The sequence below is a fragment of the Scyliorhinus canicula genome, chromosome 8, assembly GCF_902713615.1.
Source record: "Scyliorhinus canicula chromosome 8, sScyCan1.1, whole genome shotgun sequence".
Classification (NCBI taxonomy): domain Eukaryota; kingdom Metazoa; phylum Chordata; class Chondrichthyes; order Carcharhiniformes; family Scyliorhinidae; genus Scyliorhinus; species Scyliorhinus canicula.
The window spans coordinates 114,755,220-114,778,431 of NC_052153.1; the positions used below are offsets into that span (position 1 = coordinate 114,755,220).

The 23,212-nt window shown below is 51.2% G+C and overlaps 1 protein-coding gene across 3 annotated transcripts in view; it reads left to right on the top strand.

Annotated features, from left to right (window-relative positions):
• epb41l4a (erythrocyte membrane protein band 4.1 like 4A) overlaps positions 1-23,212 on the top strand; it is a 253,139-nt gene that overhangs the window by 75,010 nt on the left and 154,917 nt on the right. For all 3 annotated transcript variants that reach the window (XM_038805106.1, XM_038805105.1, XM_038805107.1), the window contains exons 3-4: positions 13,947-14,051; positions 15,974-16,025. In XM_038805106.1, coding sequence (XP_038661034.1) covers positions 13,947-14,051; positions 15,974-16,025 — 157 coding nt within the window. The remainder of the gene's footprint in view (positions 1-13,946; positions 14,052-15,973; positions 16,026-23,212) is intronic.

Genomic DNA, 23,212 nt, shown 5'->3' on the forward strand with positions numbered 1-23,212 from the left:
CCAGCAAGCCCAAACCACTGCCCCCTGCTGAGGTGGTGCTCTTCATTGTATATGGCTTCCTGAGGGCATCCAGCAAGGCTATCTCCAGTCTCGTTTAGTAAACGTCAGCAGCCTTCTACCGACCAAGCAGCGCACACTAACGAAGTACTTTGAAGGAACATAAAGTTAGGCAAAGGCACATGGAAGACAGGCATTAATGGGATGCACAAGTTTGATTAGTTGAGTATTTTATAGAGTATTGAATATGCTGCTGGATATGATTAGTTTGGACTGGCTGTTTTGTAGTACCTTCATTTCAGGATTTTGACCAACAATACATTGTGATAATTCATTACAAAGGGATGGGAATGTGAGATTTCATTCAAGGGATCAGGAGCCTGATGAAACGTTCACATTTGTAACATGAATATGCCAGTTGCCTTCTCCCTTCCAAGTCCAGCTCTTCTTTCTCTTCCCCCTGAGCTGCTTGCTCTGCTCCCATGATGGTCAGGGTGTGGAGGATGCAACAGAACACTATGAATCGGGACATCCATTAAGACCAGTGCTGGTAGGCTCCCCCTTAGCAGTCAAGGCTGCAAAACTGTTGCTTCAGCACCCCGATAACTCAGTGTCATTGCTCAATGCAATATGGCTTTCATTGTGAGTGCTGGCAACATGTGATTGGTTTGCAGAAGGGAGACATCAGTCGGGTGTAGAGTGGATAGCCCCTGTTGGTGAGCAGCTTCTTTGCAGTCTCTGCTCCATCTTCCTCTGATGTTGCTGCTGAGAGGAACCACAACTATTGTCCCCATAACTGGGTGCAAATTAACTCGAGAGGCCTTACAGAAGGGCACAAAGCCTTCCTTCCCTTCAGACTTTGCGAACTTCTCGGAACTCCTTCAACAACCAGCATTTCCACCTACTTAACCAGAACATATGAAAAATGTTAAAAATCTTGAAGTTGGATGACAATATGTTTAAATAGCACAAAGCTGCTGAATGCATATTCAGCTGCTTGACAGGTCGTTCACTAAAACTGCAAGGTCGAAAATGAAATGTTAGGGGTTAAATCAGAGTTGGATGTTAACTAATGCCAAGATCTGCCCATTCTGCATATTTGCTGCGAGCCCATAAAGCCTGCACGAAAGGTCCACAGCGACACGCTTTCAGCATAAGTCGCACTGCAAGAGGGAGGGGAGTATACAGGATCCCGGATAGGATTCTCCATTCGCTGGTGTCAAAATCGTAAAACGTGATTGGCCGGAGAATTGGTGCGGACGCCAAAATCACGGCGGGCGCCGATTATCCGTCAAGTTGTAATTCTCTGTCACCTCGACAGCGGTGTTAATTCGGTCCGGAACGCACATACAGTTAACACTGTTTGCATATCATTAGCGGGTCCGACCCGGTATTCTCCGGGGCCTCCGCAATGCTCCGCCTCCGCTGGGCGCAGTTCCCAGCCGCGCGGCTCACTTATGCTTTTAAAAATCGTGAAACCAGCGTCACGGCTGCTGAGGGAGAGAGATGGGGTATGGAAAGTGTCCAACATCGCGATAATTTGCCGACAGTTGTGCTGCTGGCTGGAGGGCTTCTGCCAGGGCCGGGAGGAGTAACGGAGGGTGGCCAGGAGGTGGGCTGTGGGGTTGGGGTGGACAGAACACCATTGCAGCAGCCGGCAAGGCAGCCATGCAGCTGCACACGCCACTGACTGCCCACTGTGAAGTTAGGGCCATGGGTCGAATGGGTGTCCCACCAGGCCACCCCCCTAGGTGCCCTCTGGTACCAGCTGACCCATCAGCCACGGGCGGGGTCCGGCACACCCAGTGCCACCTTGTTGGCTGGGGTGATGCGTGTGCGGAGTCAAGTCTGTATATGCGGCTGCAGCTTGTCATCCTCCCAAGTGTCAACCACGGACCCTACACCATTTTTCATTGGAATCGATTGTGTTCCACGTGGTGCCGGTGCTGGCCCTTCCACAGTTGCTGAATCGATCCAGATTTGGCGGCAGTTTTGCTGCCGTGAAAGTCCACGAATTCTGTCCCTCTGGCAAAACTTGGGTGAAATTCTCTGGAAAAATTTGGAAGTATGGTAATGAGGGGGAATGGCAGCAGGCTTCCTCACGCTTAGCCCAGCGAGGTTGGCAACACTATTCAACGTTAATTGGTCCACTGGTCCACTTAATGAGGCCTGACGGGATTTTTGCCGCACCGTGCCTCCCCCCCCCCCCCCCCTCCGAGTCTCTTAGATGGGATGGAGGCCAGGAGGGAGGTCCGGTTCCCCCAAGGGTCCCAGAGGGTGACCCGCAAGGCAGCCGGTTCTGCTTGGGATGAGATGGTAGCAGCTGTCAGCTCGGGGAGTATGACCAGGAGGATTGGCCTTCAGTGCAGGAATTAGGTCAACGGCCTACACTGGGCAGCACGAGTGAGTAGACACCAAAGTGCCCTCCCACCCCTCCCCCCTCCTCAGCCCTCACTCAATTCCCTTGCCCCCTCAATATCCCCTCAGCCCTGTCTTCAAACCCCCTCTCCCACCACTGTGAACCACATGTGTGGCTAACGATGCCCTCTCTGTGTCTCCTCAGGAAAAGCTCCCCCATAATCGCAGGGAGAGGGCCCAGACTGGCAGAGGGGTGCCAGACATTAGAATCCTCACCTCCTTCGAGGATTGGGCCCTAGAGGTGGCTGATGTGGCCGGTGACAGTTCAGTCAGCTCCACGGAGGCTGGCGGACGCTGTAGAGGTGAGGAACCACCGGGCTCCACCCGGAGGACCGGTCAAATGTGAGTTGTTATCGCCTTACTGACTGACTGACCCATCCCCCCCCCAGTGACCACATGTCCATTCTCCCTTAGATCCTCCAGCCGATGGCGCCGGCCCATCCCGGGCAGCCCCCTCTCCTGACTCCAAGGGTCACACCTCGGAGGAGATCTCCGAGGATGCAACCGTGGTCACGGCACAGCTGTCATCCTCACCCCTCACTGGTGCAGATACACACACCTCGGTGGGACATGCTAGTGGACAGGCTTCTGGGCAGAATCCGGTGAGCACCACACAGTTGCTGATGAACATCAGGTGGAGGCAGGAACCCCCGGGCGAGGCAGCATTCGGAGGGCTGCTGGAAACCAAGACCCAGCTGGGTCCCAGCCTGATGCTAAGCACATAGGTACCCAGAGCTGATGGTTATGATAAGGACCAAACTGGGTGTTCAGAGGGAGATGTCGGCGTCACTCCAGCAGATCTTAGCTGCTTGGAGGGGTCCCCGGGCAAGGGGCACAGGAGATGTTGTTGGCAATGCGTGGCACCGAGGCCAACACTGTTAGGGTGGCGACTGCAGTGGAAAGTTTGATGCATGATGTCGGCACCATTAGTGAAGGTGTCCAATGTGTCGCACAGTTGGTGATGACCATGGGGGAGGGGTTGTGGGGATTGGGGGGTGCGGCACTATCGGGAGTGGGGTTTGTACAGCACATTAAACACCTTTTCGCAAACCCATTATGATGTCTCTGTCACTTCCTTCTGCAATGCAGGCTGACCCCCGGACCCTTTGCCCATCTCCGCAGCACACCTCCCAACTCCACCTCATGGCGGCCCACCCCTGCGGAGGCTGCCCCACCCCCCACCGAGTTTTGGATGGGAAGCCGAGCACCCCGGGTCCTTTGCCTGTGAGCAAAGATGGTTACTCCCGTCCTCGGCTCTCCATTGAAGCCCTCCACTAGGTTCACTAATTGGCACTAGCGTGATCATTTGCTGAGGAGGCTGCTGGATTATGGGAGGCTTTTGGATATGGGGTCGCTCTCATTAATTGGATGGAAATGGTGCTGAAGTGGTGATAATTGGTTTCTCGCCACGCTACAGCGAGACCCCAGTTTCGCCTACGGGAGTGGGCCGGCTGCATCACAAACTGTTTGGCGCCTGGTGTGGATCTCGTTTTTGGGCCTCTCCCACATTTCACCGGCCTCGTTGAATTCAACTCTGAGACATAACTCTGATCAAAGTATGAAATCCGAACCCCAGCTTTCAAGTAAGAACTTCGGGCACGATTCTCCGGAAAGATTTGAAAGTGTGGTAGCTTCCCGGCGCTCAACCCAGCGAGGCCACTTAACGAGGCCCCATGGGTCTCTCACCGGAAATTTATGCTCGCCAGCTGATTTGCCAGCCCCCCGCCAACATGGACTAGTGCACTTACTCAGCCAGCTCGCAACTATGGCATTCAGGAGACCGGTCCCGAGATTCAGGGATTCAGATCTGGGGAGGCTCCTAGATGCAGTGGAGACCAGGAGAGATGTCCTGTTCCCCCGAGGGTCCCAGAGAGTCAGCCACAAGGCAGTCAGTGCTGCCTGGGATGAGGTGGCAGCAGCTGTGAGCTTGGGGAGTGTAACCAGGAGGACTCCAGTGTCGGAAAACGTTTAATGACCTACACATAGCAGCATGAGTGAGTAGATCCCAACGCCGCCCCCTTCCCCCCGAGACCTTTCTGCGCCCCCCCTCCCGAGACCTTTCTGCCCCCATGTGAGCATAAACCCCCCCCAACTCTCCATGCGATTCCCCAACCCTCCTTCTATCCACCTCTCCCTTCAATCCCCCAACCCTTCCTTCACACCCTCCCTCCCACCACGGTGAACCACGCGTGTGGGTAATGATGCCCTCTCGTGTGACTCCTCAGGAAATGCTCTCCCACAATGGCCGGGAGAGGGCTCATACTGGCAGTGGGGTGCTGGACTTAGGAATCCTATATCCTTTGAGGAACCTGGAGATGTCTGGCATGGCCGAGTACAGGTCAGTCATCCTCCCGGAGGATGACGGATGCCGCAGAGGTGAGGAACCACACAGCTCCACCCTGAGAACCTGTCAAGCGTGGGTAGTGATTGCTTTACTGACTGACCCATCCCTCACACTGACAACATGTCCATTCTCCCGCAGGTCCCCCAGCTGACAGTGCCAGCCCATCCCGGGTGACAACCTCTCCAGCCTCCTATGAGACCACCGTGGAGGGGAGCTCCGAGGAAGACACGATTGAGGCATCACAGCTGCCATCCCCACCCTCCACCAGCGTAGATACACACACCTCAGTGGGAAATATTAGTGGTCAGGCTTCTGTGGCACAATCTGGTGAGCACCACACACCGGCTGATGCACATCAAGTGGAAGCTGGAAACCCCAGGTGAGACAGCAGTTGGAGGCCTCCTGAATCCCAGAAACCAGCTGGGTCCCAGCCTGATGCTGAGCCTCTGGTACAGGGTTACCCGGAGCTAATGTAGACAATGGGGAGCGGTCAGGACATGGGGAGAAGTCAGCAATACTCCAGCAGATCCATGGCCGATTGGAGGAGACCGCAGAGCATGGCCCAGTGACTGAGGAGCATCGCTGAGGACATTGACACGATGGCACAGACATCGGGAAGCCACCAGGGCTTACAGAGCCAGATGATGCAGGGGCAGCCAGGGCTCAAACCAGCTGTCCCTTTGTCCCAAGGTGAAGCATAGAGCTCTATGGGCAGTGACTGGGCGGAGGGGACGCTGAGTGCCAATCTGGACCCGTCCCATGAAGTGGTGACAGTGCCCACCAGCTCCCCTTTGTTCCACCCCTCTGATGAGGCCACGTCTCACAGTCAGCACCTGGAACAGGGAGGCACGGCTGTGCATATATGCCACCAACAAGTGAGCCCGAGCCCTTCAACCCCAGGCCACCCCAGAGGCATCGAAGACCACTAATGAGGTAAGCATCAGGCTGCCTCCGCCATCCTGGGGGCACACCTAGCAATAGAGCTAGGAAGGCAAAGCAATTCGAGGATCACTGAGGGCACTGAGAAAGGGGGTTGGGGGTTTAGGTAGAGGGGAGGGGGGTGCGGCACCATCGGGAGAGTGGAAAATTGGAAAACACAATAAACAACTTTGTGCACAACTAATAAGACACCTCTGTGACCTTCTCCTGCAATGCGGGCCGACCTCCGAACCCTTGGCCCATCTCTCCAGGCAGTCCCCCCCCCCCCCCCCCCCCCCCCACACACACACCGGTGATGAGATTAGATTGAGGCGCACTGGTACTCAGCTCTCTGCGGGTTATCATCACACCCCTGCCCTTGACAGTGACTCGCTGACTGTCGTCACAGTCCCAGCATCCCAGGAGATGGGGATGGGGGTTGGGGAGGTAGTGATGATGGACCAGGCCATGACCTATGTGAAACAGGTGGGTATAAGAGCCTCCCTGGTCTTCCGGCCTTGTTGGACCCTTGCTGCTGCCGCCTCTCCTGCAGCCTCCGGCTTGTCGTCCGGTTCCTCCCCAGGCTCGTCCTCAAGCCCCTGCTGGTCCGTCGCTGCCTCATCATCCTCGCCCTCCTCCTCCTTGGAGGTGGCCACTCGTTCCTCATTACCAACCTCCAGCAAGTCACCCCACTGCTGTGCGAGGCTGTGGAGGGCACAGCAGACCACCACAAAGCTGGTGACCCTCCGGGGGGTGTACTGCAGGGCACCACCCGGAGTGATCGAGACATCGGAACTGCATCTTGAGGCGTCAGGTGCACCACTCAATCACAGCCCAGGTGGCCACATGGGCCTCATTGTACTGGGTCTCCGCTTCGGTGTCTGGCCTCCGTATTGACATCATTAGCCAGGTCCTCATGGGTACCCCTTAACCCCCGAGAGCCACCCATCTTTTTTTTAATACAATCGGAGGGAGAATTCAGAATGTTCAAAATAACTAACAAGCGTGTCTTTCGGGACTTTTGGGAGGAAACCGGAGCACCCGGAGGAAACCCACGCAGACACAGGGACAACGTGCAGACTCCGCACAGACAGTGACCCAAGCCAGGAGTCCACCCTGGGACCCTGGCACTGTGAAGCAACAGTGCTAACCAATATGCTACCATGCCACCCAGAATGTTATACTTCCAACCAAACTACTTACATTGCACCTGTGCCACCAGCAAATCTGGACTTGCAGCTTTCTTCTCCATTAAAGTTATTAATAAAAGCTGCCAACATTTGAGGGTGCATTCCAGGTCCTTGTGGAACAGCATTAGTCACACCCTGCCAATACGTAATATTGCTCAACTCCTCGAAAAGGCCGGGGATGAGCGACTGCCCCAGGATGTAGCTGTCGTGGACGCTCCCCGGGAAGCGTGCATACATGTTCATGATCTTCATCTGGTGATCGCCATGACCTTTATGTTCAGGGAGTGGAACCCATTCCTGTAATGTAGGGCATTTCCAGATGATCTGGTGAGCACAGGGAAACATGCGTGCCATCTGTTACCCCCTGGACCTCAGGCATCCCGGCGATGGCAGTCTTGGCATCTTGCTTGGTCCATGTCAAAATTGATGTAGTTTTCCACTCGGGTAAACAGGGCATCTGTGCCCTGTCAGATGCACATGTGGGCTGTGGCTTGTGAGATACCACACAGGTCCCTGCTCGAACCCTGGAAGGATCCCGAGGCGTAAAAATTCAGAGCTGCGGTGACCTTGACGGCCACCGGGAGCGGGTGTCCTCCTCCATGTGCTGCCGTGAGGACATGGCACAAATCCCGTACCTTCTCCTTGTTGAGGCAGAGCCTCCTGCGGCATGTGCTGCCCGCCATCTGTTCGAATGACCAGCGATGCCTATACATCCTGGGCTGTTGCGGGCATCCCCCTCTGAGTCCCTCCCTGGCCTGATGGGCGGCTGTGTCCTCAGGATGTGGGACGGGGTCCGGCACATGGGCCGTTGCCTTGAGCATCTGCAGAAGTTACTGCTGCTTCCGCCGTCTCTGGCGTCTGTCCACCGGCCTAGCAGCAGCACCACTGGGGCAAATTATGGGTCCACAATCCCTGCCATAGCAGTCAATATCTGTAAGGCATTGAGAGAGGTGTTAGACTCAGAAACAGTGGTGGCTCCCTCCCCGTGACCCTCTATTCCCCCATTGAAATTCCCCCCCCCACCCCCCACCCGGAATGCATTGTTCACCAACTCCTGGCCACAGCGGGTTCCCCCTCATCAGATCCCTGACCCTGTACCCCAGACACCCGCCTATAACATAATCTGGATCGGGCGTTGGTCCCCTCCCCGTTGCCGTGGACATGCTCCAGGAGCTGTGTCCCATCCCTTGGATGTTGACTCCTGTGTGTATGGTGTTGCCTCCCGCAGTGTTCAGGCATAGTGGTCAGGCATCATGGTTTGATTGGACTACTAGGCAATGACTCCCACATGCTACGTGGCCCGCCCACCAACAGGAATACACTTGGGTTGCGTGCAGTTCTCACTTTTTAAAAATAAATTTTGAGTACCCAATTATATTTTTCTAATTAAGGGGCAATTTAGCATGGCCAATCCACCTACCCTGCACATCTTTGGGTTGTGTGGGTGAAACCCACGCAGACACGAGGGGAATGTCACAGACAGTGACCTGGGGCCGAGGTCAAACCTGGGTCCTCAGTGACGTAGGCGTAGGCAGCAGTGCTAACCACTGCACCACTGTGCTTCCCCTTGTATTGTTCTCACTTAACCATGATTACCAATTTCCTATTAGCAATACTCTCAGCCGCATGGCCAGAACCTTGGCAGTCTGGGTTATGGATGGCCGGTGGGGCAGACGGGCAGGGACAATGGTTGCCCTGGAACGGATACACATGATCCAGTGCACTGTTGGTCCCCGGTTGCTTCCCCAGCGTCTCCCCACCCTCCCATGGCAGCCTACCCCACAAGGGTTATTCCCCCCCCCCCCACCCCCCACCACTGAGTACTGGGGTGGCCTGCTGCGGTTCTTATTTTCCTGCTATTCACCCGCCTTGTTTCACTTGATCAAGAGTGCAACGAGGCCTGAGAATCGCGCCCTTTGTGTTTAAAAAAAAGTAAGGAAAGATCAATTTGTGCATACTATTGAGAAATGTTATTTTTTTCCTGCGGCACGGTAGCACAGTGGTTAGCACTGCTGCCTCGCAGCTCCAGGGTCCCGGGTTCAATTTCAGCCTTGGGTGGCTATGTGGAGTTTGCACCTTCTCCCTGTGGCTGCATGGGTTTCCTCCGGGTGCTCCGGTTTCTTCCCACAGTCCAAGGTGCAGGTTAGTTGAATTAACCCCTAGTGCTCTTTCAATGGCTGGTGTGGACACAATGGGCCGAATGGCCTCCATCTGCACGGTAAATTCTGTGATTCTATGATAAACCCTATTTTAGCTGTTATAAATTTCAGTTACTGAGAAAAACATGCAACTGAACTAAAGCGTTTTCATCAATTTATGGGAACCCAGTGAACAGCCAGGAATATATTCTCACTATAACATAGCAGCTATTGTGTGTGTCCAAGGTGTGGTTAGGAACTGTTAGTCCTTTAACACTGAATATAGCTGTCACAGCACCATCTACAGGAGTATCAGATATTTTCGTGCCAGTGATGCCTGCACATTGATGTGATTGTGTTTAAAGCAAGACTATCAGCACGTACTGTTGTCAGATCACAAGATGAATGTAAACTCAGATCACCTTTGAGGCAGTGCCCCCATTCTTTTTCCCTGCGCTCTGGTCAGATATAGATGTAATACTGAAGGGGACAGGTGATTATTGACAGATTGGGTGTAGTACTGAAGGGGACAGGTGATTATTGACAGATTGGGTGTAATGCTGAAGGGGACAGGTGATTGTTGACCGATTGGGTGTAATGCTGATGTGGACAGGTGATTATTGACAGATTGGGTGTAATGCAAAGTGGGACAGGTGATTATTGACAGATTGGGTGTAATGCTGATGTGGACAGGTGATTATTGACAGATTGGGTGTAATGCAAAGTGGGACAGGTGATTGTTGACAGATTGGATGTAATACTGAAGGGGACAGGTGATTATTGACAGATTGGGTGTAATTCTGAAGGGGACAGGTGATTATTGACAGATTGGGTGTAATTCTGAAGGGGACAGGTGATTATTGACAGATTGGATGTAATACTGGAGGGGACAGGTGATTATTGACAGATTGGATGTAATACTGAAGGGGACCGGTGATTATTGACAGTTTGGATGTAATTCTGAAGGGGACAGGTGATTATTGACAGATTGGGTGTAATTCTGAAGGGGACAGGTGATTATTGACAGATTGGGTGTAATTCTGAAGGGGACAGGTGATTATTGACAGATTGGGTGTAATTCTGAAGGGGACAGGTGATTATTGACAGATTGGGTGTAATTCTGAAGGGGACAGGTGATTATTGACAGATTGGGTGTAATTCTGAAGGGGACAGGTGATCATTGACAGATTGGGTGTAATTCTGAAGGGGACAGGTGATTATTGACAGATTGGGTGTAATTCTGAAGGGGACAGGTGATTATTGACAGATTGGGTGTAGTACTGAAGGGGACAGGTGATTATTGACAGATTGGGTGTAATTCTGAAGGGGACAGGTGATTATTGACAGATTGGGTGTAATTCTGAAGGGGACAGGTGATCATTGACAGATTGGGTGTAATTCTGAAGGGGACAGGTGATTATTGACAGATTGGGTGTAATTCTGAAGGGGACAGGTGATTATTGACAGATTGGGTGTAATTCTGAAGGGGACAGGTGATAATTGACAGATTGGGTGTAATTCTGAAGGGGACAGGTGATCATTGACAGATTGGGTGTAATTCTGAAGGGGGCAGGTGATTATTGACAGATTGGGTGTAATTCTGAAGGAGACAGGTGATTATTGACAGATTGGGTGTAGTACTGAAGGGGACAGGTGATTATTGACAGATTGGGTGTAATTCTGAAGGGGACAGGTGATTATTGACAGATTGGGTGTAATTCTGAAGGGGACAGGTGATCATTGACAGGTTGGGTGTAATTCTGAAGGGGACAGGTGATTATTGACAGATTGGGTGTAATTCTGAAGGGTGCAGGTGATTATTGACAGATTGGGTGTGCAATGCCAATGTTTGGGTTGCAGCTTTAGCCCCATTGTATCTTCTCTCATCTGGAGTCTCAGGTTATCGCATGGGTGTTATCAGCCACATCGTCTGTAGGTAGCCATTGCCCCTGAGTAACCACCCCTAAAACCTCTGTGGATCCTGGAAAATGTCAGGGATCTGAGACCTGCTGAGGATCTATGAATTGTGGGTGCTCCCTGCATGATCTATGTGTTATGGCTGCAGATCAGCTGAACATTGAGCAAGGGGAAGCCCTTGCGGTTCACATACTGGGCTGATGGTTGCCATGGAGATCTTAGAGCCATGTGAATGCAATCAATAGCACCCCTCATCTGACCATAACCATGAATGCCAGCACTCCTGGTTCCTGCTTTACCTGATCGGAATTGACATAGCTGTGTGCCTTGGAGATGATGTTGTCCATGACCACCTGGATACATTTGTAGGTGGAGGCTTGTGAAATCCCACGCAGGTCACTAGTGGAATCCTGGAAGAAGCCACTGCCAGAGAAAGTGAGCATCGCAGTCACGTCCAATGGCACTTGCAATGGATGCCCTCCGAGTCCCTCAGGTGCCAAACCCTGTAGAAGGTGGCAAATATGAGTAACCAATTTGCTTGCCAATCATAGACTTTGGTGTCACTGGTTCTTGCTCATCTGCAGATAGGGCAAACGCTGGTGCAGGTATTAACTTAAACTGTATTCCAAGGCTGCACGGTTAGGTTAGACCATGAGCGTTACTGCTCAAAACCCGAATGACTACAGTGCAAGGTATTTTGAGCATCTCCCTCAGTGACTGTTCCATATCCACCTCTTGCAACAGGATCCTCTAACTTGCCCAGTCGCCCAATTGTTCCACAACCCCATAAAACTCAACTTAATTTGTCGTGTGCACTCGAGAAGTTAAATGTTCAGGAGCAATCAGTGGCACTGTCAGGATTTAGTTTTACTTGAGTGGGCGTAATTTCTGCCTTGACTGCCTCCCCCATCCCAGCATTAGAGCCCTTGTCACAAGGCTCCCCTCAGTGCTATCTTTTTCACCCCCACCCTGCCAGTCCACCCTGTACTGGAGCCCTTGCCCTGGCACCACACTGAAAGCCAGTCAAGAAGAAACCACTTTGGAGACTTGCCTGTGACCACCCCCCCCAAATCCGCGGCACCGCTTCCTTGAATTCCTGTGGGTATCCTCACAGTCGGCATGCTAAGTTGTGTGCGCTCACTATTATATTACAGGGGTTTAATATATATGCTACTCATTTGTCTTGCCGAGTTGTATTTAACTTGATGATAAAAGTCAAAGTCTTCCAGTTGATGACAAATTATTTATAAAGTAACAAAATAATATACTTGATGCACGATCAATTGCACAAAGACAAGAGTTAAATACAACTGAGGCTTTATTGCTCTGAGATGTGTGGCCTCCCACAGCAGCTGGTGAAATGGCTACAGCATGGAGGACACACACATTTATACTCCGCCTACTGGGCGGAGCCAGCAGGCAGGGACTACCGATGTACCTGTAGTACAGGTCCTACCATACATCACCTAATATAGGTGGAAAAATCCTTATATAGTCCCTGTTAGTAGTGATCATCTGACTGTATATTTACATATACAGAGATCACTACACTGACCTCTGGCTTCCCCTTCCCAAGTTCAGATTGCCAGGTGCACGCCATTTATTGGCAGTTGTAAATCACGTTGTTCTGAAGTCAAGCCAACGTGGGATTTAAATTTGATGTTGGTGGATGATTCTGGCTTGTGGCCACAACATTGGAAAGCTAATTTGTTAAAAGTTTCCATTGTTTGAGGGCTATTAACAGAGGGAGGGGGCATTTGCGTCCTAAATTTACAGCGTCGGTAGAGATGACTAGGGCCTTCTCACTGAACACGTCTGTCAGGATTGTGTGTGGAAAATCCTGGACATTGTGTCTATTTCCAATAAAAACAGTCAATCACATATTTTTATTCTATTAAAAGCCATGTCGCTGTTCACACTGCCTGTTGTTGCCAGATTTTGGGTGGGATTCCCCAAGCCCTCGCCAGGTTGGAGAATCGCCGGGGGGGGGGGGGGGGGGGGGGGGGCACGCAGATCCTGCCACGCAGCACCGGCAACCAGAGAATCGGCGCTGATCACGGTGGCGTGGCTGCCATGGCGCCGGTTGGGAGCCGTTGAAAGTGGCCGCCGCGGCGATTCTCCATGCTCGACAGGCCGAGCGCCTGCCGAGTTCCACCGAGTCCCGTTGGCGTGGTTCACATGTGGCCCTACCCGGCGTGATCTTGGTGTTCTGGCTGCGGGGGCCGTCCTGGTTGGGGGGGGGGCAGGTGGAGCCAATTCCAGGGGGGTGTCCACGGTGGCCGGGCCTGCTATCTGGGGCAACCGATTGGAGGGTGCGCTCACTCAGAGGGGGCCTATGTTCCTCCGCGCCGGGTCCCTGTAGGACTCCACAATGTTGCCTGGAGGCCGACGAGGAGACGACTGTGGCGCGCATGCATGGACCCATGGCACGCATGCATGGACCCGTGGCACGCATGCATGTACCCGTGGCATGCATGCATGGACCTGTGGCACACATGCATGGACCCATGGCACGCATGCATGGACCTGTGGCACGCATGCATGGACCTGTGGCACACATGCATGGACCCGTGGCACGCATGCATGGACCCGTGGCACGCATGCATGGACCTGTGGCACGCATGCATGGACCCGTGGCACACATGCACGGACCCGTGCCGGCTGTGGCACGCATCGCGGACCCGCGCCAGCCGTGTAGGCCGGCTTTCGGCACTGGAGCAGCGCACAGCGCTCCGGCGCTGTGCTAGCCCCTGAGGAAGGGAGAATGACTGGGCCTGGAGGCCCATTGACGATGTTGTCGCTCACGCCAGTTTTGACGCCGCTGTCAACACTTGGTCGGGATTTCGGAGAATCCCGGCCATTGTATCATGATTTTTGGAGATTTATGTCTTACCAGTTGTTGTAGTTGTTAATCCTATGTTCACATTTCCTCACACCTCACATTCTCTTGGGCCCACATCTTTCTGCCCTCCAAAGAAGGGGCATTTTTTTTTCTCAAAATGTGTCTTTCAATTTTTCCTACAGAAGTCTACCAAGGGGTCTATTGTCTTGGACTACGTATTCAGACATGCAAACCTAATGGAGACAGATTATTTTGGTTTGCGTTATTGTGACAGAAGTCATCAAACGGTGAGTCTCAGATGAAAGTGAGATGGGACTGAGGGTTCCAGGGAGACAGCTGCTATAATTTATAATAAAATGGCCATAGTAATTGTTGACAGAATTAAATATTTCAGTAACTCCATTATCTTTGTAACATTTTCCACTTCATCTATGTGTTAAACTAGAAAATATTACTGTTGCATAATTTAAATATACCTTTGGAACAACAATGGCTTTGTAACACAAGCAGTTTAATGTGCTGCCATCACATTGCATCTCCTTATGTGATTGTCACTGAAACTGCCATTTCTCCCTCCTTGCCTTCGTCAGAGCAGTTACCTTATCTCTTGGTCGAGCAGGGCAGGAATAATAAGCAACAAATTCAGCGCGAGCAGAGTAAAGCAGACGTTCCCAACTGATTTCATTGGTTTACATGTAGTAAAGCTTACATGCCGGACTCTGCCATCATTCCAGCTCTGGAAGAAAATGACATTAAAACACTGAATTGAAGTTCAGACAATTGACCATCATTTTAAATTCCAGCGCTGATTCAAAGAACACAAAGCATGACTCATTGGAAACATTCTCTAATTATGTCTTATGTGCGCTGATAATTTTATTCTGCCTGTGGTGCTCCTACAAATGATGATGCAGAAAATGCGGTCATCATTTCTGGTATATGAATTTTGTGTTTCATAACGACTACCTTTTAAGGCATGATATTAAACCTGGCTCATGGGCAGCTCACCAGCTTCATTGAAATGAGACTTCCTACATCAAGTGCCTCTGGCTTCGTTACAGAGGTACAAGGATTGTATCCTGTGCCTTGCATCAGCTGGTCTTGGTGCTGACTGGTCTTTCATGTTCAAATCCTTCCAATCAGATTTCAGCCCCTGCCAGTACCAAAATGACTCTTATCAATATCACAAATAGTGCCCTATGTCTTTGCCACAAAAGGGAGACTATCTCTCCTCCCCTTCTTGACCTATCTGCAGCCTTTGATGTGTTTGTACACAGCAGCGTCCTGCAAAATCTCTCCCCTGTCTTCGTTTGCTTCCATTCTTACCTTTCTAATCATAGCCAGGGAATCACCAGCATTGTTTTCTCTTCAGTCTTCCACACCCTTACCTCTGGAGTACCTCTCGGATATATTCTTGTACCTCTCTTAACTTCTTAAGTGCATGCTGTCCTTTGATGTTCAAAAACAAAACAGTGTCGGTTTCCACATGTCAATGATGACCCAGTTGTATCTCCACCACTTCTCTCAACCCATCCTCCACAGTCTGTAAATTGTTGGGTTACTTGTCCGACATCCAATTCTGAATGATCAAAAAATTCCTCGAATTGAAGGAATGCTCCTGCTCCTGCTTCTTAAGTTTGTATAAATATTGGGATAGCTGAAGCCGTTCAGTCTTTGGACCCCAGCATGCACTCTATCCTCCAGCCAATGACTCCATCCCTCTCTTTGGAGAGTGTCAGAAGCTGGACCAGGCTGTTCACAACATTAGTGTTATATTGGACTCCTCAATAAGCTTTCAATCACATGTCTGCCACATCACTAATACCACTTGTTCTATCTCTGTAACATTGCCCGACTCGGTCCCTGCCTGAGCTTATCCGCTGCTGGAATCATCGTGCCATTGTTTCCTCTGGACTTGACTTGCCTTATCAGGATAGTGTAGGAAGACCATGAGAAGGCAGATGAAGAAAATAATTAGTTAATTAGCCACCCTTCCCATAAAGACCTTGAATCAATCCATGTGTACATCTAATATATGTTTCAAATATAAATAAATCTAAATATATGATAATGCTGACAATGGGAGTTTTTCCTCTATTAAAAGCTTCTGTGTGTTGCTGCCATGAAATAAATTTTGACTTATTTTTGAATCTATTACATTGCTGAATGAATCCATTTAAATGAGACACAACTAATTTATTTTATACAGTACTGGCTGGATCCCACAAAAACCCTTGCTGAACATAAGGACCTAATAAACAGTGAGTAATGCTTCAATCAATTCTTGGAACGTATATTTGCTCCGTTACACTGCCAGTCAAACTAGGCTGAAGCTGAAGAACTGCTACTTTTGTGTATTTTCTGAGCCTCCTGGCATCACATGACCAAAACAATGCAGATAATTTTGAGTTTTACCCTTACACAAATGAACTGACATGTTGGGGTTCAACAAAATGCGAGAAGTAATACATCAGTCTTTTGGCAAACCTTTATGACAAATTGGTTTATTGACCTGAGCCATTCAAATTAGTTCAATGTGAGTATTACATATTTGGGCCTATAAATCTCAGAATCAGTGGCATGGGTTTCTGCATTAGATGTTAAACCAAAGCCCATCTCTTCTCGCTGGTGGATATAAAAGATCCCATGGAACATCAGGGAGGTTCTGGCCATAATTTATCCCTCAACGTGACAGAAACAGATTAGCAGGTCAGTATCATCTTTTTGTCAGCGGAGGTTTGCTGAATGCAAATTGGTTGTTATATTTACTGCATGACAACAATGACAGTGCTTCAAAAGCACTTTGTCTCTGTAATGCTATGGGATATTCTGATGTGGAAGGTGCTATATAAATAAACTTCTTTTTTTACAAGCATTCTAAACATCTTCTGTATGAGTTTCTAGAATCTGCTTTATTTCTGTTTGTAAATTGGGTGGCGACAATAGTATGTATTACATTAATGTTGACTGAGCAAGCACTTGAACGAGATGAGGCCAGACATGAATTATTAAACTGCTGGACTGGATTCTCCGCTTTGTGACGCAGGAGGCGAGACTAGTGATCGGGCAGAGAATCGCATAAAATGGAAAAAATCCGTTTGTGCCCGGTGCCAATTCTGACGCCAAGCTCCAGTCCCTCACTGGCCACGATATCGAAGCAGTGCCCCGCGCTTGCGGATCCATGTAAAACCATCATTAACATGGATTTTAAAGTCATTCGCGGCTTGGACACTTGATGCTCCATGCACCCGCCCCGGATGATCCACCCCTCTTAGGCGGAAGTTTTGCGACGCAAATTGGTGCAAGTATCTGCAAGCAGAACTGGGGGAAGTAGCGGGTAATGACATGGTGCCACGTCTGTGGACTCGGGGTGTGCCCCTCGGGATTGGGGTGGCCAGACCACCAATGCTGCAGTATGTATTTTAAACGTTTCCCTCTGGTGCTACCTACAGGTTCCTGGCTGCTCACACTGCTGAGTACGGCCTGTGTACTTTAAATGCTCAGAGAGCCTCTGGTCATCTAGAAGCCCACCCAGGCCACCTCTCTGCACACCTTCATACCCCAGCTGTTTCATCAACAGGATGGGTGTGGCCAATATCAATCAGGGACACTCCAGGTATTAACACTACTCAGACGTGCTGCTCCACTGGAGAGGAAGTAGGGGATCATCAGAGTTCACTCCAACCAGAGGAACCTTTGGAATGCTGTCTGATTCTCTGCACTTCTCATGACAGAGGCCTCACCAGTGACCCCCCACCCATCAGGATCACCAGCTGTCCCCTCTTGGTGAGGCTGGCGGCACTGACTGTCTCTGCCACCACCTCCCAGGCGCTGTTCAGGAGCGCAGGCTTGAGTCTGCGGCCCACCCTGGGGAAGAGGATGTCCCTTCTCTCCTGACTGGCATAGAGCTCTGCGTTCCGCCTCAGCCTCCCGAACTCGGGTGTCGTTTCTTCTCTGGGCCATCTTCATGTCTCCAGTGAGTGCGTGGTAAGTGGAGTCCTTAAAACCTGCTCCAGCTGCCAGGCTCTTTAGCACTAGTTCCGACCCCAGCAGTTACAACGCCCGCTGGGCTGCGACTTGTGCTCTATTCGCACCGGCAGAGTGCTGACCCACTTGCATGTCCTGACTCACTTACTGAAAAGCGCCCCTAACAAAATTGCAAATTGCACGCTATTCAGTTCTTGCGGGAACACTTAGAAATCTTTCCGCAGAATCGCGCCCTAAGTGTGGTAACAAGCGGTGACTGCTGCGAACTTCTCGGCCCAGTGAGGCCGGCAACGCTATTCAATGTTAATTGGTCCACTTAACAAGGCCTCACGGACTTCTCGCTGCAAATGAAGGCTCGCCAGCCGATTCGCCGGGACCGCACTCGCCAGCCCCTCGCTAATAAGGTTAAGCAGCACTTAAACAGCACTCGCACAGCCGACCCACTCAGCTTACAGCTATGACACTGAGATTTGGTGATTCAGACCTGGGGATGTTCCTCGACACGGTGGAGGCCAGGAGGGATGTCCTGTTCCCCCGATCGTCTCAGAGGGTGACCCACAGGACAGCTAGTGCCGCCAGGGACGAAATGGCAGCGGTCGTAAGCTCGGGGTGTGTGACTAGGAGGACTGACCTCCAGTGTCATACGAATGTCAATGGCCTACACCGGACAGCACGGGTGAGTTTTAATTGTTTTTACATTTTTAAAATAATCTTTATTGTCACAAGTATATTTACATTAACACTGCAATGAAGTTACTGTGAAAAGCCCCGAGTCGCCACATTCCGGCGCCTGTTCGGGTACACAGAGGGAGAATTCAGAATGTCCAATTTAACTAACAGCAAGTCCTTTGGGACTTTTGGAAGGAAATCGGAGCACCCGGAGGAAACCTACGCAGACACAGAGAGAACGTTCAGACTCTGCACAGACAGTGACCCAAGCTGGGAATCGGACCTAGGACACTGGCGCCAGGAAGCCCTTTCAGAGGGCAGCACAGTAGCACAAGCGGATAGCACATTGGCTTCACAGCGCCTGTGTCCCAGGTTCGATTCCCCGCTGGGTCACTGTCTGTGTGGAGTCTGCACGTTCTCCCTGTGTCTGCGTGTGTTTCCCACGGGTGCTCCTGTTTCCTCCCACTGTCCAAAGATGTGCGGGTTAGGTGGATCGGCCATGATAAATTGCCCTTCGTGACCAAAAAGGTTAGGAGGGGTTATTGGGTTACAGGGATTGGGTGGAAGTGAGGGTTTAAGTGGGTCGGTGCAGAATCGATGGGCCGAATGGCCTCCTTCTGCACTGTATATTCTATGGTGCGGATTTGATGGGCCAAACAGTCTCCTTCTGCCCCGTAGGATCCTCTGATTCCAAGTCTTCATCCAATGATCCACAGATGCCAAGTGGGATAAAACAAGGAAAAGTGCAAATGCCCTTTTTTGACACCAATGCCCCCCCCCCCCGAGACATTTCAGCCATCAAGTGAATGTGACCCAGTACCAGACTGACCTTAATGAGATCATGACCGAGGTGCTGCGGAGCTTGTCCCAGTCGCAGGTGGACCTTGCCGAAGTGCTGCAGAGCATGGTTCAGTCACTGAGGAGCATTGCAGAGGGCGTCGACAAGATGGTGCGGACCATGGGGAACCGCCAGTGCTGGCAGAGCCAGATGATGCAGGGGCAGCCGGGGCTCGAACCAGCTGCCACTACATCCCGAGGGGAGCCCCGGGGCCCTATGGGCACCGAGCGGGAGGCCGGGCGCTGGGTGCCAACCTTGACCCATCCCATGGAGTGGTGACGATGGCCACCAGCTCCCCGAGTTCCACCTCTCTGATCAGTACCCGTCTGGGGGTCAGCACTCTCTACAGGGCGGCACGGCTGTGCATGTTCCCTCGACAGGTGTGTTGGGGCACTCTGGCCCTAGCTCCAGAGATCGCCTGTATGGGACAAGGTAAGCAGGTGGATGCCTCCACCTCTGATGTGCATCCTGGGGACACACCTAGACGTAGTGGTAGAGTAGGCAGGCTAAGCACGTTGAGGATCATTGAGGGCACCGGGGATGGGGGGAATGGTTGTGGGGGGAGGGGGGGGGCACCATCGGGAGTGGGAATTGTACGACACCTGTGACAATTTAAAGACCCTTGAGCATAACCAGTATCACCCCTCAGTCATTTTCTTCCGCAATGCGGGCTGACCTCCAAACTCTTAGCCCATCTCTCCAGGCATCTCCCACTGCCCTGTAGCACTCACCTACCCTCCGACTGTAGTCAAGTCCCTGGAGCTGTGTCCCATCCCCTTGGTGTTCGGATGTTGGTTGTTGCGTGTGTGGTGTTGCCTTCCGCAGTGTTCAAACACAGTGTTCATGCATCAAGATGTGATTGAGAGGCAATGCTACATGGTCCGCACCCCACGGGAATCCACTTGGGTTGTACGAACTGCTCACAACCACGATTGCCAATTCCCTATCAGCAATAGTCTTCAGACACACGGCTAGAGTCCTCGGCAGTCGGTGGGTCTATGGGTGGTCAGTGGGTCAGCCGGGCTCACACAATCCAGGGGTTGGCATGCTGGTGCCGAAAGCAGTTGCCCCTCCCCCCAGCACCACCCTTTCCCCACCTCCCCCCCCCTCCCCCCACACCCAGCTGAGGGTCGCCCACCCGAGCACTTGGTGGAAAGCCCAGCATCCCCGGGCTCTTTGCCTGTGAGCAAAGATGGCTACTCACCTACTCGGCTCCTCACGGAAGCCCTTCTGCCAGTTTCACTTTTTTCAAATCTGCGCCAGCGTGACCACTTGCTGGGGACGCCAATGAATGACAGGCGGCCTTTGGATATGGGGTGGCTCCTGTTAATTGTATGGAAATGGGGCTTAAGCTACGACGAGATTCCAGTTTTGCCTACTGGAGCAGCCGGTTGCATCATAAATTGTTTGGCGCCTGCCACAGTTCTCGATTTCGGCCTCTCCCACTATTCACTGGCCTCGTTTCGCTCGAGTGAGAGCGCAACCAGGCCAGAGAATCGCGCCCATTGTCTCCGCCCATTGTCTCCCAAATGGGGAACTCTGGCTGTTACGTTTCACAGTGACTCAGACTGATAGATCCTGCATTCTGATCAAGCTCATTTAATTCAATCTGCAATTTATCTGTAATACTGCAAAATAAAGAACATGCCACACTACTGCACAGCTCCGAGATATCCTAGTTGACTTAAACTGTTTACCTTTCTTCAACATTTCTAATTACTTTACCTCAAGGTAAGTCCTCAATGTTTTCTTTTTAATTATATTTCTTTTTTCCCCCAAAATTTCCAACCACTGTGCTGTACCCAACCCTCTTCATCCTCCATCATCAAAGATTGTCCCAGTCATAGGGGGAGAAGTGCTTTTCCATTGCTTGATTATTATTAATACTCTACACAGTAACAATCATAACACAAAATAATTATCATCTTAATTACCTCTTCAGACCTTAGTTTTTTAAAGTTGCATGAATACACAATACTTTAAAAACACTTTTCCCAAGTACTTTCAGTGCAAAATTAGTCAAAAGATTCAGAAGCAGGAAAGGATGTTTGGTGTCTTGTCACAGTTAATGTGGGTAAAGTAGATGGCAATCAAAATAGGATTGGATAAAGAAAATCCTTCAGGCCATTTGATCTATCATTCCACAAAACAAACCTTCATATGTTTTAATTACAGCACCTCTGTGTTTCATGACTAGCGGGAGAGTGCAAAGTGCAAAATTGAGATTCGCGCTGGGCGTGAACCATTTTGTGATTCACCTGGCATGCTCCTGATGGTATGTTCCAGATCATGCCCAAAAATGACAAGAAAATCATTAATCCTCATTTGCATCTCATTAACGAGATTGAAGTCGAATGCAACGCAGCGGCCTCCCGGGAATTGGGAATTACCTGATTCCCCAACGGGAAGTCATGCATGGGTCGTTTAGTACAAAATGTGAAGCTGGAGCAATGGCTACTGAGGGGAAGTGAGGAGGTGAGTAGCCATTTCCATTTTCTGGCATGCAGCTCAAGGGCACCAGAGCTGCTGCCCCAGCGCTCGGGGGTGGGAAACCCTTCATGAGGGTTGGGCTTGGTCGGGGACTGAAGCATTCCAGATCCGGGATCACCACTGGGCTGGGGGGGGGGGGGGGGGGGGTGTGAGGGGCTTTGCTTCTGTGAGGCCTTCAAGCCATCTTTAAATATTTTGGAGGGCTATAACAGGAGCAACCATAGCTACAGCCTGTCTGTCCTGCCAAACTCTTCCAGGATGGAGACCTGCTGCGACTTCTCTCCTGAAATTCAATTTCACCCCCCTTTGACTGTGAACAGCCTCTACCTTCACAGCTGAAGGTTATTTCAAGTGGAGAATTAGCCTTGTTAGATGTGAGAGTATTTCACAGCTGCAAGTTGTTTTGCTGCTTGTTCCTGGAGGCTGCTGTTGCTGTTTCCTTCATTTTCTGTAGCCGGAAAGAAAGATAATTTTTTCCAAGATACCTGGGTCATGGATCACCGGGCTCATGGGACGTAGAAGTCTAGAAGGCAACCCAGTTTGAAGCAGGAAGACGCTGCGGGACCTGGTGCATGGCATTGATCCAAATGGACCACCTGATGACACCATTGAAGAAATGCTTTTGCAGATTGCTGACGCCTTTGTTGCTGGTGTGATGAGTGCTGCATGTAACTGACACGTCACCAAGGAAGTCCAGGATGTTCAACTGCACCTTGAGTGTCAGTGGAGTATGTGGATGCAAGATTTGCTTCTGGTGAGTTTGGGCTGTGTGGCATTTTGCAGGCATCCGTCGCCCATAGATGCATCTGGGAGGTGATGGATGCTCTGTATGCACGGGCATCAGACTATATCATCTTCAAATTGGACCGGGCCCCAAGATGCCTGAGCTGCAGGATTTGCTGCCATCGCCGGAATGCCCCAGGTCCAGGGGTGCTTGATGGCATGCATGTCGCCCTGTATGCACCAGGGCATCAGGGAGTTCACTACATTAACAGGAAGGGGTTCCACTCCCTGAATGTTCAGACCATGTACGTCCACCGCTTCAGGATCATGCACCCAAAGGGTCTCTCACTTTGTGGTGGTCTGCTGGGCCCTCCACAATCTGGTGCAGCAGCGGGGTGACATGCTGGAGGAGGAGCAGGAGGAGGTGGAGGGACATGCAACCTCATCTAAGAGGAGAATGGGGAGGATGAGGCTGTCTTCCTCCCCATTTCCCTCCCTCCCCAAAATTCCTCGCACCCCCCCCATGACACTGTCTCCTCCCCGACCACCCTGTTCCCCCCCTCCAATGGCCAGTGTAACATCACTCCAGGGTAATGAGTCTGTGTTGGCACTGTCAGTGGGTCACTATATAAGGCAGGAGAGTGATGATATCTTGCTGTGAGGAAAGCTCTGGTGCTCCTCAGTTTCTGATAATGTCTGACTCCTGTCTTCCTGCTGACAGCACGCTCACCCATCCTCTGA